The sequence below is a fragment of the Podarcis liolepis genome (genome assembly GCF_965112155.1).
Source record: "Podarcis liolepis genome assembly, chromosome: 10".
NCBI classification, from domain to species: Eukaryota; Metazoa; Chordata; class Lepidosauria; order Squamata; family Lacertidae; genus Podarcis; species Podarcis liolepis.
This window is the reverse complement of record NC_139562.1, coordinates 33,840,175-33,857,787: the sequence shown is the minus strand read 5'-3', so window position 1 is coordinate 33,857,787 and position 17,613 is coordinate 33,840,175. Positions and strand designations below refer to the sequence as shown.

The 17,613-nt window shown below is 46.4% G+C and overlaps 1 protein-coding gene across 2 annotated transcripts; it reads left to right on the top strand.

Annotated features, from left to right (window-relative positions):
• The first annotated feature begins 117 nt into the window (after window positions 1–117).
• Window positions 118–17,607, top strand: WDR91 (WD repeat domain 91). Of its 2 annotated transcripts, none has more exons than XM_083462766.1 (15): window positions 118–301; window positions 2,909–3,084; window positions 3,322–3,529; window positions 4,574–4,656; window positions 5,091–5,230; window positions 6,189–6,357; window positions 7,194–7,352; window positions 9,205–9,404; window positions 9,722–9,872; window positions 10,561–10,655; window positions 12,247–12,415; window positions 13,538–13,646; window positions 14,634–14,746; window positions 15,163–15,360; window positions 16,992–17,607. In XM_083462766.1, the coding sequence occupies exons 2-15, from the start codon at window positions 3,016–3,018 to the stop codon at window positions 17,154–17,156; spliced, it is 2,028 nt and encodes a 675-aa protein (XP_083318892.1). In that variant the 5' UTR covers window positions 118–301; window positions 2,909–3,015; the 3' UTR covers window positions 17,157–17,607. The 2 variants fall into 2 exon arrangements, with proteins under 2 accessions (XP_083318892.1, XP_083318891.1); XM_083462765.1 differs by having other exon boundaries at window positions 166–301; window positions 2,905–3,084.
• The last annotated feature ends 6 nt before the right edge of the window (window positions 17,608–17,613 follow it).

Here is a 17,613-nt window from a genome sequence, read left to right as displayed (position 1 = left end):
TCTTTCAACGCGAAACAAAAGCCAACGGGATCCCGCCGTCCGCCGATTCTAGCAAAAAGCGGTGCTGGGGGAACCGAGGGCGGCGGCGGAGCGCCTGGGCGAGGGGCGGAGCGTGGCGGCGAGGGCGGCGCGCGTAGCTCGGAGCGTCCCTCCCTGTTCCCCGTGACCCGGCGGCGCGATGGCGGCTGCGGCGGAGCGCACAGATGAGCTGGTGCGGGAATATCTGCTCTTCCGCGGCTTCACGGCCACCTTGAAGCAGTTCGACGCGGAGATCAAGGCGGACAAAGAGAAGGGCTTCCGGGTGAGGGTTGCCCGGGAGGGAAGCCGGCAGGACCTGCGGGTGGCTGGAGGGAAGGAAGGGCTGGGGGAGCAGAAATTGGGGTTAGCAGGTCCCGCCCGCCCCTCCGCTTTCCTTTTCCAATTTAACTCACGAACCTGCAAGGAGCAGCATTGCATTGCGTGTGAAATGCTCCGTGCCTGGGATTTGTTGACACTTGCTGCCGCTGGCCAGATGGGCCTGGTGTTGCGGGCGGGTTGGTTTAGATGGCCTTTGGGTTCCTTAGCAGCTAGTCCAGCGTCCCCCTAATGGCTGCCTCACGTAGCCCCTTGTAGCGGCACCCGTGCCTAAATTTAAGCAGGCCTCCCCCACCGGAGCAAGTGCAGGCTAGCAAGGAAGAGGAGACAGCCTGAGTAGGGTCAGAGTACTTCCCTTTTCCTCAGCTGAGTAACTGCAGTACTGTAGCCCTTACGCATCTGGAATTAGGAACAGGGCATCAACGAAAATATATTTGGCATCAGAAGTAATACACAGTGTGTTTCCCTTTACACAAAGCTCTTGAATGAGGTTTCAGTAAATTCAGATATGTATAAAGCAGTACCCAACACATTGCACTTGTTAAACAGAGCCTAGATAATTTGAATAATGTTCTCTTGAATTCCACAGAGGAAAGTTCTAACTGGTCTTTCTCTCCCCTCTTCTAATACTGTAGTATCCCATTAGAACTCTTCTTTTTCTCCCCTCCTCTTGTCTGAGTCTTCTGACCAACCTGGGCTAATTTAAATTTTGCTGCTGACTTGCACTGTCTATATTCAGTATGGCTGCAGGCTAAGGGATGTTGGCATGTGATAATGAGCACACTTGAAGTTTTTTCACACTGAAAAGGATGCATGTGATTCAGCTGATGGGCGATGCTTTCTGCAGGGCTTGGCTGTGCGCTGAGTTCCCCAAAGGGAACTCAGATTCACTTCTGAGCCTGTTGTGTGTCTTACCTCACATATGACTTCAGGTATAGGGCATGTGAGTTTGGTGTGAAGGAAATGGCCTTGCTCTCAAAATTTGCCTAGGGGCTAGTGGTTGCTCATCCCGAAAATAGAAAACAGTCCTGTCTGAAATCAGTCCCAAACTGATTGGAGCAAGCCCCACACCCCACACTTCATTTTTTTCAGCTGCAACTCTATATAATGGGAATATATGCCTTATAAGATTGGGAATGTAAATGATAAAAGGATTGCATGTGAAGGCCTAGTATCAACACAGATTGTTTTCCATTCCAATGCAGTGTTTGACATCATAATTTCATATGTGATTAAAATTCTGCATATACTGTATATGAATCATTATGTTGCATTATGACCCTTCTGTGAGGGTATATTAAGAACTGCCAGATTTTATTGCCAAGTCCTTCCTTCCATTTTTTTTGGTGAGGGGGTCTTTTGCCAATTCCTCCATTCCTCCAGAACATGAAATCCCATCACCTCACCTATTCATATAATGCTTTAGTTTTGATGTTAGAACTGCCTGTCACACTGGTATACTTCCAGTTAAGCTTGTTGGAAAGTGTCATCTCTACATTTGGTTTTTGGCAGTTTCCTTCATCTTTCTGTCTTCTTCATTCTGTTCCCCCTGATTCAAGCAACCTGAGTAACTAGCCAATCTCATTTAGAGTTTCGCCTTGTGGAAGCAGTAAACTGGGAAGATAGAACATTGACCTAGATTAGCCTCTTCAACCTGGTGCCCTCTAGGCATTCTTGGACTTCAACTCCCATCACCCCCAGCCAGCATCACTAGGGGTTAGGGATTATGGGAGTTGTAGTCCAGTGACACCTGCAGAGCAGCAGGTTGAGGAAGGCTGTGTTAGATAGACACAGTGGGTGCAGCACAATAATTCTTACTGGGCCTGCTGATAAATTACAGTGCCAAGGATTTTAGCCTGGTTTTGAAAGAAGTTAGCAATGTTTTGTTGAAACCAGCTTCCTTGTTTTCAGCGAGTCTCCAAAAACTGAGTGATAAAAGTTCCATTTGGATGTGACAAAACTGAAAATATCAGTCAAACATACATTTATAGCCTCTTTTCAAGCCTAGCTGCTGTAACAGAAGGGAACATCTGCCTGGAAAATCTTGGCAAAGAAAACAAGACTGATTCTTTCTTCTCTCCTTCCACCCCCCCCCCAACATGTCAGTACACAATATCATAGAAGCTATGCTTTGTTTATATCAGAGGTAGGGGACATGTGACCCGCCAGATATTGTTGGATTCCAGCTGGCTAGGGCTGAGGTTGTTGTCCAAAATAATTGGAGGGCATTGAGTTGGTGAGGGCTGTCTAAGAGGCTGTTCTACAAGCGGGTTTACAGACTTACTCCTTTGGAATGATGTTACTAGGTCCTTCAGCACGGCCAGTGACTCAGAGGCACTAAGGTGCCTCAGCCCCAAAAGGAAAACTGAAAGGTATTGCTAGTGGCTCTTGGAATTCCCCATTTGAGGCTCATAACTGATGCAGGTTGTGTAACCTGACCTTGTCTCCAGCGTTTATGTGTGATTTTGTTGTGGCTTTTGGTGACAGAAGCTGACAGTTAGCGTGGGCAAGAACTAACTGGGTTTTTGGGGTTCTGTGCTGTCTCTTCAGGTAGATAAGATAGTGGACCAGTTTCTGCAGTTCGTTCATAGCTATGATCTGGCTGCCCTTCGGGATTACTGGAGCTACCTCGACAGACGCCTTTTCAGTCGATTGGAGGATATGTACCGACCTACCGTGAACAAGCTGAAAATTAGTTTATACCGCTACTACCTCGTTCATACTGTGCAGGTTTGTGTCAAGCAGATAGCTTTTCTTCAAAATACAATTGGTTTGTTTTAAGAGTGAATATGTTGCCTTATCTAACAAAATGCTGTACACATCCTTCTTCTCTAGCAGGTGTGCAGTTAGGTGGGGAAAAGTACTCCTATCACCCTGCTGGGTCCAGAACAGAAACCAATATTTGCAGCTGCCGGAGCAGCATTAAAATTTGTAATCTGAGCCCCTTTTCTGTTTTCTGTGTTTTAGACAAACAGGAACGACAAGACACAGGAATTCTTTCTCAAACAAGCCTCTGAACTTCAGAACCAAGCTGAGTGGAAGGACTGGTTTGTTCTACCTTTCATCACCAATCCAGAAGCAAATCCTACTTTTGCAACATATTTTTCCCGCCAGTGGGCAGACACTTTCATCGTTTCTCTGCACAACTTCCTCAGTGTCTTATTTCAGTGTATGCATATCCTTTCTAGATATGAAAAATTAGTTTGAATTATGAAACAGCTTCATCCTTTGTTCTCTCTCCCTTTCTCTTGTTGTCATGTTAGAGAGTGTTAATCAGCTTTCTGCCATGTGTGTTACAGAGCAACGGTGTGGCTTGTTAGTCTGGTCCATCTATATCATCTACAACTTATGGATTTATATCTTTTGTTCTTTCAGGAGATCACCGTCCTCATCCCCACTTTATCAAAATTGCATACTAAGGAAGCCAAGGCCAAACGTAATGCTAGAGTATTTTATTCTGGACTGTAGCCCACAAAACTGGCATGTCACAACTAGACCAACTGGGCAAGAGACCTGCAGTCATTTGTCAGCATTATGTTACTTCTTTGCAGCTCAAGCATTTTCTCGATAGTGTTTCAAGCCACAGGCAGGTGATGGTAGCAGCCAGTCGTGGTTTTTTTATGTTTTGGATAATATATATTCCTCCATCTTCCACCCCAGATATATAATAAATATAAATCCCTGAGTAGTGGGGATGCCAAGTGAGGAGTGAGATAAATATGATCTCACAAACTACTATGTTTCTAGGGACACTCTTAAGACCTGTTTGGTGCTGCCTTTGGTGGTCAAGGTGTTAAGAAATGGATTGGTTTAAATTGCCTTTTCTATTGTTGAAAATCAAAACAGCTGTAAAAGTGGCATCAATCTCCAGATGGCTAGCTCTGTTAGTCTGTTGCCTCGGAATTTATTTATTTATTTATTTATGTTATTAAATTCATATACTGCTTGGAACAAAAAAAATCAGTAAAAATAGCTACTTTAAACATTAAAAAATAGTTAAAATCAATGATAAGCTACAAAGTAAAATATATGCCAACATTCTACATATCTAGGTAGGTTTGTTATAATGTTATCCCATAAAAGGTGTTTTAGTCTTCAAGGTGCCACAAAACAACCTGGTACCCTTCGAAACATCTAGAGAGCATTCGCTGGGCAAAGTCTGCTTTAGAGGAAAGACTTCCATTCTTGCTTTAAGTTTTTCACCCTTAACCTTTCTTACCTGTACCAGTAATCTTGAACTTTGAGACAGAATGTCAGAGAAGTTGTTTCCTGCAAGAAGAAAATGAAATTCTGCGTCAAAAGGTGAGAATGTCCATTCGCGAATTCTCTTATGTACAAAAACTGGAGAACACATGTTTAAACTTCAAATTGAGCTATTGACTCAGAGCCAATAAATAGTGTACGATATAAACCGGTGCATGATATAAACTAGGGGTCAGCAAGGTTTGCCTCGCCTGGGCTGGTTCACTCCAGCAGAAATCCCTTCGTGGGCCGGATCGTGCGTGCCCACGATTTCCAGCATCTGTGCAGACACGATTTCCAGCACCGCAGAAGCGAGTCCCCGTGCCGTGCTGCACACAGGGACTTGCCGAGCGGGCGGCTCGTGGGCCGGTTAAGCAACCCTCGTGGGCCACTTGTGGCCCATGGGCCTTAGGTTTCCGACCACTGATATAAACTTTGCATGGAACCTGCAATTCATCTCTCTCTGTTCTCCCTGTAACCCCACTTTTTTTCAGCTGTTTGCCTTGCAAGCAGAGTACTTCCGAATAAAGAAAGAGGAGCAGCAGCAGCAACAGGAAGAGGAGGAAGAGCTGATTCTCCACCACAAGCTTCCTTCCTATGTGACCAACATGGACCATCTGGGGGACTCAGAGCTGTGAGTCTGTATGTGAGAGGCCAGGACAAATGGCTGCATGATTGGATGGTAGAGGCAGATCTTGGCCCTTTTGCCATTCTTCACTTGCTGGCAAACTTGGATAAGCAGCTTTGGAGAAGTGCATGTTCATTCAGAAAGATCCACAAAGATTTTGAGAATGGTTGGGTGTTTTTTCTCTCCACTGGAGAGCCAGTGTTGTGTAGTGGTTAAGAGCGGTAGTCTCGTAATCTGGGGAACCGGGTTCGCGTCTCCGCTCCTCCACATGCAGCTGCTGGGTGACCTTGGGCCAGTCACACTTCTTTGAAGTCTCTCAGCCCCACTCACCTCACAGAGTGTTTGTTGTGGGGGAGGAAGGGAAAGGAGAATGTTAGCCGCTTTGAGACTCATTAAAGGGAGTGAAAGGCGGGATATCAAATCCAAACTCTTCTTCTTCTTCTTCCCTGCTCCCTGGTCTTGCAGAACCAATTGGCTGGCCTCTCCCTTTAAAAAAACCAACCACACTTAACAGAACAGTCTCTTTATAGGAGTTTTCTATCAGAGCTTCATAACTTTAAGTTACTTTTAAATGTCCTTTTGTTTAAAATGTGGGAAATCTCATCCTGCGGTTGAGCATCATGCATCTTCCTGAATCTATGGAGCTCTCTTAATGGCTTTATTTATTTTATTTGCCTTAGTGGGACCTTCCACCCACGTCTGGGACTGTCCACTAAGGTTTGCTGCAGGCTCTCTTCCCTTGCAGCCATTCCTAACATATCTGTATAGTCTGGGATCTGCAATTAATTCAGAGGTGATTTCTTGTTTAACTCTAGCAAATGGAAGTTCCCTTATGGCCCCAGTCCTGAGCTGGGGAGGAAGACGTATAGAAATTCCTGCTGTTATGATAGTGGGACTTTCTTGAACATGTCTCTGTCTAATGGACCTGATGCTGAGGTTTTTGGGTTTTCTGCCTTTTTTCTAGTGACATGACATGCAACCAAAGAAGCCCTGCTCACTCTCTGCAGACCCGAGGGGGATTCCTGTCGTCTCTGCTGTCTCAGAGCAAAAAGGGCTCCTCTAGAACAACAGGATCCAACTCGGCACAGACTGGCCTGGTGTCAGTGGGCAAGAAAGAGCAATCAAACCACCAGGTGAGGTACCTTAAGAGCAGCCAGGCTAACACCTGTGTTTAGAGTCAGGCTGGATGTCTGCTGTGTTGATATTAGGACTGATTTACAGGTTGCTCTTTTGCATTTACATGAAGGTAATGTGCTTATTTAATTTTTAAACTCCTTTCATCAAGGAAGCTCCCAGGGTAGTTGATTAAATAGCTAATTGAAGCAATAACATTTACTATGCCATCAGTACAACCATTAATAAATGCTAAAGGTTTAAATAAATAAGGCAGTGGGCATCGCAGTTACAGTGGGCCTGGAGAACATCAGTTTTTCCCAAAGACCTGGGCAAAAATAATAATCTGTTAAGATATCTCTGAAAACCCATCAGTGAAGGTGGTGGCTGCACCTCTAGGGGGAAGGAATGGCACAAGTGCCCACTTGCCAACTGTCCTCCATATTAATCTGCATGTTGATGGTAACCTGCTCCTGGCAGGTTCTTGTATTTTGTACCTTGTCCAAGGCTGGTGACTGAGGACCTACATCCAACAGCCACAGCCAACCTTTATTGAAAGCTGAAGTTAAAGCTGAAAGCTGAAAGCACCCTAGGAGGTGCACAGGCTCCTAGATCAACCGAAATAAGTCACAGCTGGTGCTTCTAGGTGGCATGGGGGTGTTCCCCTTCTCAAATCACTGAATTCTTCTGCTATTTCCAGGTTGGGTGGTGGGGTAACGTGCAAGGGACACAGAACCAATTGCCTGAAAGGATTCTCACAAGTGGTCTTCCTAGATGTGTTACGCACAAGAAATGTCAGCTTAGGCACAGTATCTGGGAGAGCCAAAACTTGAGAAGTCTTCTCTTTGCCTTCCAGAGCACCAAAGGAAAGGAGGCAGCCACTGCCTGTAAGGATTTAAAAAGTCACTTCAGTAGCCCGGTGGCAGCCGAGTCCAACTTCCTACAGCAGCGTCAGAGGCGTCTGCAGGATCATGGGAAGGAAAGGAAAGAACTTTTAACTAAAACAGCTTCCCAGGTATGGACCGGTGTGTCTCTGATGGGTTAGAGAGTGGGATAAAGTCTTCTCTGTATTTCTGTGTGCAGCAAATCACATGCAGGCAGTCTAGTAATAGTCAGGCTGATGATTTGTCTAAGCAATGCAGATCCATGTGTGCCTGAGCAGATAATTACTTACTGTGCTGATTTTTAAAAATGAGAGTCTTATGTTTGGATCAAGCAGGGGATGAAGAATCAGAATTGTTTGCTTTATTTAGTGACACCCTCACATGTGAACTAAGTCGGGGACAAAGGGTTCTCCTTAACCCCCTTCCCCTCCTCCTGAATAAACAGCAGCACTGTATTGAATGGAGTTCTTCCCTTCGGCATGTCAGCTGCTGTTCTCTGGTTTGTGGCTCTTGCACGTGGGAGTGAATCTTTGGCACAACCTTTCTTGCTGCTGACGCTAGGAAGCGTGAGGCTAAAAAGAACTTTGTCCGTGCTCTCTACCTGTTTGCTAGGGAGGAATGACACAATGTGCACAGAGATGTATCCCTGGCTCTTGTCCAAATGAAAGCTCTGGTGGGCTGGAATAGGCCCCAGTCCTTCAGTTGCCTATAGAAGCAGGAGGGAGCTTCTTGCAATCATACGTCTTATCTCCAAACCTCTTGGCTATCTGAATGGAGCGGGTACCCATTTGAAGCCATTTTCATTCAGAGCATTGACCTCTAATGGCAGTGGCTGTGCATAAGCAAGTGACAAACTGATCTTGTGGCGTGTAGGTGTCTTGTGTCTAGGAGAGAGGTCCCACTGTCCCAGCAGCACAGAAATGAAATAACCTTCAAACTGAAAATCTGTTAAGAACCCTTAGCTGCCATTTTCAGGAAGCTTTCCACTGGGACCCTAAGATTTCTTTCCTGGGTTGTTAAGAGATACTTTAGACCCCACTTTTTTCTAACCGAATGCAGGGCATATACTTTTTGTTTTAATGGGCATGAAAGACTGAATCTAATTGCCCATTCTCTTGCAAAGAAACCTCATTTGAAGAGGCTTGTTTGGAGGGTTTTGGAGTTCCTTGGTCTGCTCTCACTATCCTGAATAATTTTGTGTTGCAAACTATCCCGACTGCAGATTATTTGATAAGGTTAAAAAACACTGGCTCCAGCACAGTTCTCACTGCATGCTTCCTCCCATATTGGAAACCATCTGATCAGTCCTGCCTTCTGTTTCCTTCATCAGTTACTGCTCTGTAAACAGGCCCAGCCTGCTTAATTTCCTGTTTGGATTTCTTTGTGTGCTGACTTTGCTGAAAAGGGAAAATGTCTGCTTCTGCTTGGCATTTTCCACTTTCTGTGTGTTGCTTTGTATGTGTATTAATATTGCTGAGGAGCCTCTGGGCACCAACCAAAAATTAAAAGATGCAGCCTTTGTCTTGCATTTTGTGTTTGCCTGTGTCTCTCAACGCCCCAGCTAGTAGCAAGGATACATGGAGAGCTTTTTGAGGTATGGCAAATTATCCAGGTGTATTAGTGTGAGCTCCATGGACTGATGCCCCTCTGCTTTCCACGATAGTGTGGAGAAGGATACTGGATTGAAAGCTCCAGGTTGTGGGTGGTAGATTCTGCCCTCCCCTGCATTTCATAGGCAGGGCCTTTCCCCCAAGGCTGGTTCCTCTGCAAGCAGGTGGAACATGCAGAAAGGGAACAACGATGCCCGTCTATGGAAGGTGGTTACTGCTACTTGCAACATGCCTGGATGCATTTTAGCTGCTGGCATGATGCAAAGCTCTGCCTTGGTTACCTAAAACTCTGTACTCACTGAGATGGACAAGAGTAGCTTAACTGATTTTCCTGGCTTGCTGTACTATATGCAGGGTCCTTCTCTTGGTTTAGGGGCAGAATGTTGACAGGAAGATGGAGGCTATTACCACTGAAACAGACCCTTCCCCTGAGCTGCATGCTGAGCAAGCAGAAACCCTGACCAAAGCTTTCGGGTCCAGCATAGATGCTGGAGGCATCAGGCAAGAGCAGCCATTCATTGTCCTGAGCCAGGAGGAATATGGAGAACACCACTCATCCATCATGCATTGCCGGTAAGGGGTACTCCCCCTTGGGGGAAGGAGAGGATGGCGCTCAGGGAGCCACCGTGGTTCAGTGGACTGCGTGCCGGACTTGCAGTTCTGGGGTCTGAGCTTGGCTATGGCCTTGGCGTTCCCCAGCCCCTCAGCTTCTGTTCCTTATCTGCAATATGTTAACTGTGACTTTGACTTTTTGTAAGGATTGCAAAGGGCTCTGCATGTTTAAAGTACTATTTTAATGATAGTGCCGGCATAGTTTGTATGAAAATCTTGAGGAAGCTGTAATTGTGGGGGTTGGAAAGGACCATTGCATAACTTCCTTCTGTGCTTAGGGTTGACTGCTCTGGTCGAAGAGTGGCCAGTTTGGACGTGGATGGAGTCATCAAGGTGTGGTCTTTCAACCCCATCATGCAAACGAAAGCATCTTCCATTTCCAAGTCTCCCCTGCTTTCCCTAGAATGGGCGACCAAAAGGGACAGGCTGGTGAGTAGCTGGGCTTGGTGCAACAGGGAACACCTGGAACTGCTGCTGAAGCATCCTAGAATCAACCTCTGTCTAGTCTTAGATGTCCCAAGGCCTAAACTGTATTGCATGGTACTTCCTGGGGGCAATATATCCCTTCCCATGACTGCTCAGCACAGTTGATCGTGCTTCTATGAACCAAGTAGGTTTCCCACGGTTCTTCCCAGATTCTGGTTGGTGCAAAGACTTCATAGCCTGATTGACCACAGGATGAGAAGACTGTACAAAGGAGAATCACAATCTTTACTAATTTCCTAATTGGGTCACCAGGGCCTCAGCCATTTCTACACACTGCATCCTTGTAATCTGTTCCTTCCAATTGATGCTCTGTCTTTTTCCCTTTTTGGTCTTTTCGTTGGCTGCCCTTTCTTTCCTCCTGGAGAAAATGGAGCAGACCAAGTGCTGGCTGGAGAGAGATGCAAGACTTTTAGACTTTGGTCATTGCAGTCTCCCTTGAAGCATATCCCTCATTTATGCTCATGGGGTTGTAAGTGCAACGGATGATGGAAGGGTAGCAGTGACAGGGTGGAGGTGGGGGCAGCAAAAGGCTAAACAGAAATAGCTGCAAAGGTTTTGGGTAAGGTGGCTAGAGCAGGAAGTCGCCGCCACCCAGGCCTTGATTAACATTCTCCTTGGTGATGTGTTCCAGTTGTTGCTGGGTAGCGGAGTTGGGACTGTTCGTCTTTACGACACTGAAGCCAAGAAGAATCTTTGTGAAATCAGCATTGATGAAGACATGCCCAGGTAACCCTCTTGAGCAGAGTCCCTCTTGCTTCACCTGTCGTAAAACTAGTCATTTAGTGTCTAAATCTCAAATGCATCCCTGTTTTGCGTGGCGGTGCCCAGCTTGTGCTTCAGAGGCAGTGTTCACCTGTCCAGAGCTCACCAACACTCATTACACTAAGGCAACTGCTTGTTTGTGATTCGCAATACTCCTTTGTGCACGTTTTTCTTTGCACGTGTGAGTGGTACGCTGCTTTAGTGCCATGTCTGGGTGCACACAGCTTCATTCATTCTGGATTGAGAGCAGTCTTGTATGCCATGATTTTCCAACACAGAATCAGTTTCCATGAACAAAAGAGGCATACAAACAGAATTCCATAGTTTGCATTCCATCTTAGGCAAGTGTGCAGAGCCCCCTCCCAACCTTCATCCAAACTTGTAGCTGCAGAGATGTGATGGAGGGTGGGGTGGTGGTGCTTGGTTGTGCCTAACAAGCCCCATCCTTTCCCCTCCTTCATTGTAAGAGAGAAGGCCAGAGTGATTTGGCCACTACAAGGCTCCCGAAAACGCCCACCATCTTTTCCTGCTCCAAACTTGGATCGCCCCTTTGTGCCTTTTGTGAAGGCAGAGCATGAGATTGGAGACAAACAGAAGATCAAGTCTTTCCATCCACAATTTTTGGCTTGGACCCCTCCATGTACAGCACCATCCTGATGGAAGAACAGGCCAGACAGGGGGTTGTGGGTTGTTGTTTTTTTTAACATGCCTCCTGTTACACAGATTTTCTGTGTAGGGAAAATGCGAACTGGCCATTGATGGTTTGCATGTAAGCCACCTTTTTGAAACGCTTTTCCTCTGGATTTCTTTCAGACTGCACTAAATCCTGAGAAGCTTCCCCATACCTCTTGGAAAACATTAAACCTTTGACACAAAGGGCATGGATTCTATATACTGGTTGCTTTAAGTAACTGACCACAGTTGCGGAATTTATATCTGTCCTAGTTTCCTATTGTTGCTCTAAGCAATTGGTGTAGATGGTAGATGCCAACCTAGAGTTCTTTCTTCTCTTGCAGCTCTCTCTCTCCCCCCCCCCACTTTTTTTGGAACAGGCAGTATTGCTGCCCTGGGGCTTTTTATCCCCTACATGTTCAAGGCAAGAGAACAAGAGTACAGCTGCATCTTCCCTGCTAGGAGTGTTCAGGAATTGGGGGGATCTGAGGCCTCCACTTTGCTCTAGGCTTTGGAGAATGTGAACATCACAGGAGGCTTCTGCCTGTTTCTTAGGGGCAGAGGGATTGCTAGTTCTTGATGAATCCTTGCCCTTCTGCTCATGTTTGGCCATGACTATCAAAAGCTACTCTTCTTTGTTCACTTAGAAACACCTCTCTGCCTCTTAACATCCAAAGGCCAAAGGAATAGAGAATAAAAGAAAGGCAACCGCCCATTGCCCCAATTCCGTGAGAGGCTTGTTTGGATTCATGGTTTTTACGGGTGTTGGAGTAGGGGCTGGACAAAAGTCGGATCAAAGCCAGAAACGGCTGCTTTCCAGCCTGGCAGCTCACGGGCTTCCTGTGCAGAGAGCCAGGGCTGACCGTGTGTGTCTCTGTTTCAGGATCCTCTCCCTTGCGTGTAGCCCAAGTGGTGCTTCTTTTGTGTGTTCAGCTGCCGCTTCCGGCCTTGGCAACCAGCTCGATCATGGAGTTCAAGATTCTGGAGGGAAAGGCATGAATCAAGTTCCAGGGAAACTGCTTCTATGGGACACTAAAACCATGAAGCAGCAGGTATGGTTGTGTTGTTTCCTTGAGCCCAAAGAGCAAAGGGGAGCATTCACAGATGGGGAATCTGTGGCCATCCAGCTTTTTGTTGGTCTACAACTCCCTGAACCCTGGGAATGCTGGCCGGGTCTGATTAATGTTGCATCCCAGTTACTTTAATATTGATCTGTGCCAGTTATTAACAGTCTAGTGAATGTTTGTTGTTGGCACTGGCTGAATTTTTAGGCTTTTCTCTGAAGTTGTCAGGAGTGTTCTGAATTGTGCCCCCACCCTACCCCACTCCCCATTTCTATAGTTCCACAGTCAGTCCTCCTTTCCATTCATGTGACTTTCCTAACTTGCCATCAGCTTGGTTGTGTTTTTCTCTTCTGGGCTCTGCTGCTTCCCCTACTCTGCTCTCTCCCCCCCCCCCCCGTAGCATCTGCCCTTCCTTCCATCTCCTTGTGGTTTAAGCAGAGTTCCTTCTCTAGTTTGGTCTTATCCACCCATTATGATGAGATCCCTCCCATCTTGCCTATGTTTCAGGCAATTTTTTTAATGCTGGAACACACAACCAAAGATGACTTCAGTTTCTCAAGAGTGTGGCTTCACTAGTAGAAGCAAAATAAACTAATGACACTCTCAGAATGGATCCAGTCTTCTTGCATTCCTGTGTTCTGGTTGTGATGGGTTGTGGCAGCCACTGGCAAGTGGGAGAGTTGGTGCCCACACAGTATTTTGCGGCATAATTTTAAAGTTATTTTTCATGTAAAGGAGACATGCCTGAAGAAAGTTATGCATCTCTCTCCCAGGAGCATAAGAAAGGATATCCTTCCTTGTTTACCCAGAGTTATATTTAAGCTTCTCTCTGGTGAGAAACAGTTCTCAGACTTCTGTGGTGAGAGGCAACAGTACAAGAAAGCCTCTGAGGGCAAGATGGATTGGATTGGTCAAAATGTCCCAAATTCCCTCTGGTGCAGAACTGAAGAGGAGAGGGGAAACCCAGATGGAGTGAGTGTCCATTTGGTTGAGCAACCCAAGAGCTCTGAATAATTGTTCCTCTGTGTGTCTGCTGTACAAGCAAAGTTTCTAGGGCAAAGGACATCTAACTAAGTTCTCTTTAACATTTTGTTTTGTTGTCTTTCTCAGCTCCAGTTTTCTCTTGAACCTGAGCCCATTGCTATAAACTGCACAGCCTTCAACCACAATGGGAATCTGCTGGTCACTGGAGCAGCGGATGGCATAATCCGTCTCTTTGGTAAATTGCCAGCTGGGAATACAACTTAGATTCCTGTAACTCAGAGAATAGGGCGCCTGAGGCTGGACTGCGGCTCACAGCACCCCTGCCCATTGGCCGTGCTGGCTGGCACTCATGAGAGTGCAACATCTGGAGGGCCAGAGGTTCCCTATCCCTGCCTGTAATGTAATAGCTTGGTGTATTCATCCTAAACCCTTTTGGTCTGAGGATTTCAAATGGGGGGGCACCCACTGTGAACGAAGAATGTGAGGTATCAAGACACCTGCTTCAGGCAGAAGTGATGATATGCTGAGAGCACTTGACAGATGGGATTCTTTCCATGCTCAAAGCATTCTCGACACCTCTGGTCCTCCACACCACCTTCAGAGAGCCCTCATTCAGGGAGATGTGGGGCAGAGTGAGACAGAAAAGTGCCCTTGCTGGGGAAAGGCTCCCAAAACTGTAAAAGGACAGTGTTTCTTCCCTATGTCTGTGTAGTTGAGTGATTAAAGTGGTAGACTAGGACTTGGGAGACCAGGGGCTAAAATCCCCACTAGGCCTATGAATCTCACTGGGTGATCTTGGGCCAGTCACTGTCTCCCACAGAGAAGAAGGGCTGACCATCTAGTTGGCAAAGGAGCATATTGAAAGCTGCACAGAACATTCTGTGTGTGTGCATTTCTTGCTGCACACAGTGATCTGCAAAGATCCTTTGCCAACTAGATGGTCAGCCCTTCTTCTCTGTGGGAGACAGTGACTGGCACAAGATCACCCAGTGAGATTCATAGGCCTAGTGGGGATTTTTGCCCCTGGTCTCCCAAGTCCTAGTCTACCACTTTAATCACTCAACTACACAGACATAGGGAAGAAACACTGTCCTTTTACAGTTTTGGGAGCCTTTCCCCTGCTTCTTCTTTAGAATTCTGTGAAGATTTGTTGTTAATTTTAAAAAAAGCACACTTACTTAAAAATAACTCCCCACCCCACCCCTTTTATGTCCCTTTTCAGACATGCAGCAGCATGAGTGTGCTATGAGTTGGAAGGCCCATGATGGGGAAGTCTACTCCGTTGAATTCAGTTATGACGAGAATGCTGTTTACAGCATTGGAGAAGATGGGAAGGTAGGTTCTAGGGAGACGTGGGGTTGTATCAATCTATATTTGCGTTTATCAGTGTACTGCTTCTTTGACCGCACATGGGGCTCTCAAAGCAGCTTACCATGAATGTGAAATAGCCAAATAAAGTCAATAACCACATATTCAGGTAAAAGCATTAAGAATCCATTAATGACAGTGACATCTGCATAATGCCACCCAGAAAGGATCCGGCGGCAAGTAAGGTGGTGCACAAACCCCATGGACAGGAAATGCTGGTGTCCTGAAGGCAGGAGCTGCAGTGGCTGTGTTTTTCCTGGGGTTTATTTTGCCAGCCATCATTTCTGTCTCCACAGCTGCAGATGCCACTGCGCAGCAGAATGAAGAAGATCAAGGGTTTTCCTTCTGGCATCTAACGCAGAGTCTCTTGTTCCCCATCCTAGTTTATTCAGTGGAACATTCACAAAAGCGGCTCCAAAGTGTCCGAATACGCTCTTCCCAGAGATGCCACCGGCCCCTTTGTGTTGTCTGGCTACAGCGGATACAAGCAAGTCCAGTTCCCACGTGGAAGGCTCTTTGCATTTGACTCGGAAGGAAACTACATGCTGACCTGTTCTTCCAATGGGGGTGTCATCTACAAGGTACTGGATGCTAGTCACAAAGGTTATCTGCTAAGTCCAGGATCAAAGGTAGCATTATGCCTCCTGGGGAACAATAGCAGGAGAGTGCTACTGCGGTCACATCCTGCTTGTGGGTTTCGCCAAGGCGTGTGACTGGACATTGCTGCTGACATTTCTGCCTTCATGTTTAGTGGGTGGGAGGTGGAGTTCTGCACTAATGGAGTGATGCTTATGTTTATTTATTTATTTCATAACATTTATACCCCGCTTGATTTTTTTAAAAAAAAAACACACCTTCAAAACAGTTTACAAAAAAACCCCCTAACCCAATAAAATTACCACTGAGAAAAATTAACAACAGTAATTTAAATCTTTCAAAAAGTTAGAACAACTTGCAACAACTTTCTAAACATCTGAGTAGGCTTGTCTAACCAAAATTGCTTTTAGCAGGCATCAGAAAGAGTACCGTGAAGGTGCCTGCCTGATATCAATAGGCAGGGAGTTCCAAGGGGTAGGTGCAGCCACACTAAAAGATTGAGTTCCTACAAATTCAGAACAGGTATTATGTGGCACCTATTCTGCCTCTTGAAGTGGTTGAGTGGGCACATATGGAGCAAGGCAATCTCAAATGTAAACTGGTCCCAAGCTGTTAAGGACTTTTACGAATAGTATGGTACCGCGCTGCAGGCAGCAGGAGGCAGCAGGCCAGTGGAGGCTGGCAGGGCTGAACAGAGGGGCATGTCTGCCTAATTCAGCTCCCCAGCCCCAGCAAAGGGGATTTGGGTTGCCTTGCCAGTGTCTGACCTCTTGGTTTCCTCCCCTTAAATATACCTGCGTTGTTATGGGTTTCCCTGTTCTACCTACTGCATGTCCCCTGCAAGCTTTGACAATGCTAGTTCAAGATTTCTATACTGCCCTTCAGGACTGCTTCCCACATTATGCCCTCAAGTTTAGCCACTGCCTTTTGAGAACCAGCACAGCCCAATATTTGACTTGGACAGAGAACTCCGAAACCTCAAATCCCTCTTCTGCCCTGGCCCTGCTTGGTAGCCTAGGCAAAAGTCCTTTATTTGGGCCCAGATACTAATATGTATATAATATAGATGATTGTGGCCTGGATCATAAGCTGCTAATCAGGTAGATGAAAAAGATGACGGGAAAATGCTAGTGGCATTCATCGCAGCCCTCAGGTTGTCCAGCTCAAGTGATTTGGCTATGCTCGCTACCTCCTTCGTAGAACTACAGAGCACTATTCTGGTAAAAATGAGTGTGGTTTGTGCAGCTAGACTTCTTAGCAATCCCTGGCCCCAGTTTGAAATCTATCACAGAAGCTTGCTAAGTGTTGATTGAGAGCCAGTGTGGTGTAGTGGTTAAGAGCGGTGGACTAGTAATCTGGTGAACCGGGTTCGCTTCCCCGCTCCTCCACCTGCAGCTGCTGGGTGACCTTGGGCCAGTCACACTTCTCTGAAGTCTCTCAGCCCCACTCACCTCATGGAGTGTTTGTTGTGGGGGAGGAAGGGAAAGGAGATTGTTAGCTGCTTTGAGACTCCTTAGGGTAATGATAAAGCAGGATATCAGATCCAAACTCCTCCTCCTCCTCCTCCTCTTCTTCTTCGTCTTCTTGATGTTTGCCTGCCTTTCTTCTCTTTCAGCTGAACAGTAACGACAAGGTCCTGGAGAGCTGCCTCTCTCTGGGAGGACACAGGGCCCCGGTGGTCACTGTGGACTGGTGCACAGCGATGGATTGTGGGACCTGCCTCACTGCCTCCATGGATGGAAAGATCAAACTAACCACTTTACTTGCACAGAAGTCATAGAGGAAACTGTGCTGATAGGAAAGCACAAACTGTTGACTTTTGGGGGGGGGGGAGAAATCAGTATTAGCCATCTAGATTCAGACTATTTTGGGCAGGAGAGGCTGTTTAAACCACTCGTCTTAATGTTGCTTTCTCCTCTAAGGTTGGAAACTTTTTTAAAGCTGATACCAAACCACTGCCAGATAGGAGTTTCAGTTACAGCCGTTCCCCCTAAATTAAATGATGCTCTTAGCAGGCATGCACTGATCTACAAGCTCTTTCCAGTGACGACCAGCCCCGTTTCCCCCTCCTGGGCCCTCAACAGCACATGGCCATAAACCTCCAGGATTGTGCCAAGGTACGCGATACAGACTTGTAAAGATCCCAACGGAAAACAGGGCCTGTGTGAAACCTTAACAGTATTCTGTGTCTGCTCCTGTGTTTCTTATTAAAAGCAAATGTTTTCATTGCATTTTTC

Coding starts and splice junctions, on each gene's coding strand:
- WDR91 (XM_083462765.1), top strand. CDS start 179: ATGGCGGCTGCGGCGGAGCGCACAGATGAGCTGGTGCGGGAATATCTG. Junction 13,647..14,633: donor TGGCATAATCCGTCTCTTTG/GTAAATTGCCAG, acceptor GTCCCTTTTCAG/ACATGCAGCAGCATGAGTGT. Junction 15,361..16,991: donor ATGGGGGTGTCATCTACAAG/GTACTGGATGCT, acceptor CTTCTCTTTCAG/CTGAACAGTAACGACAAGGT.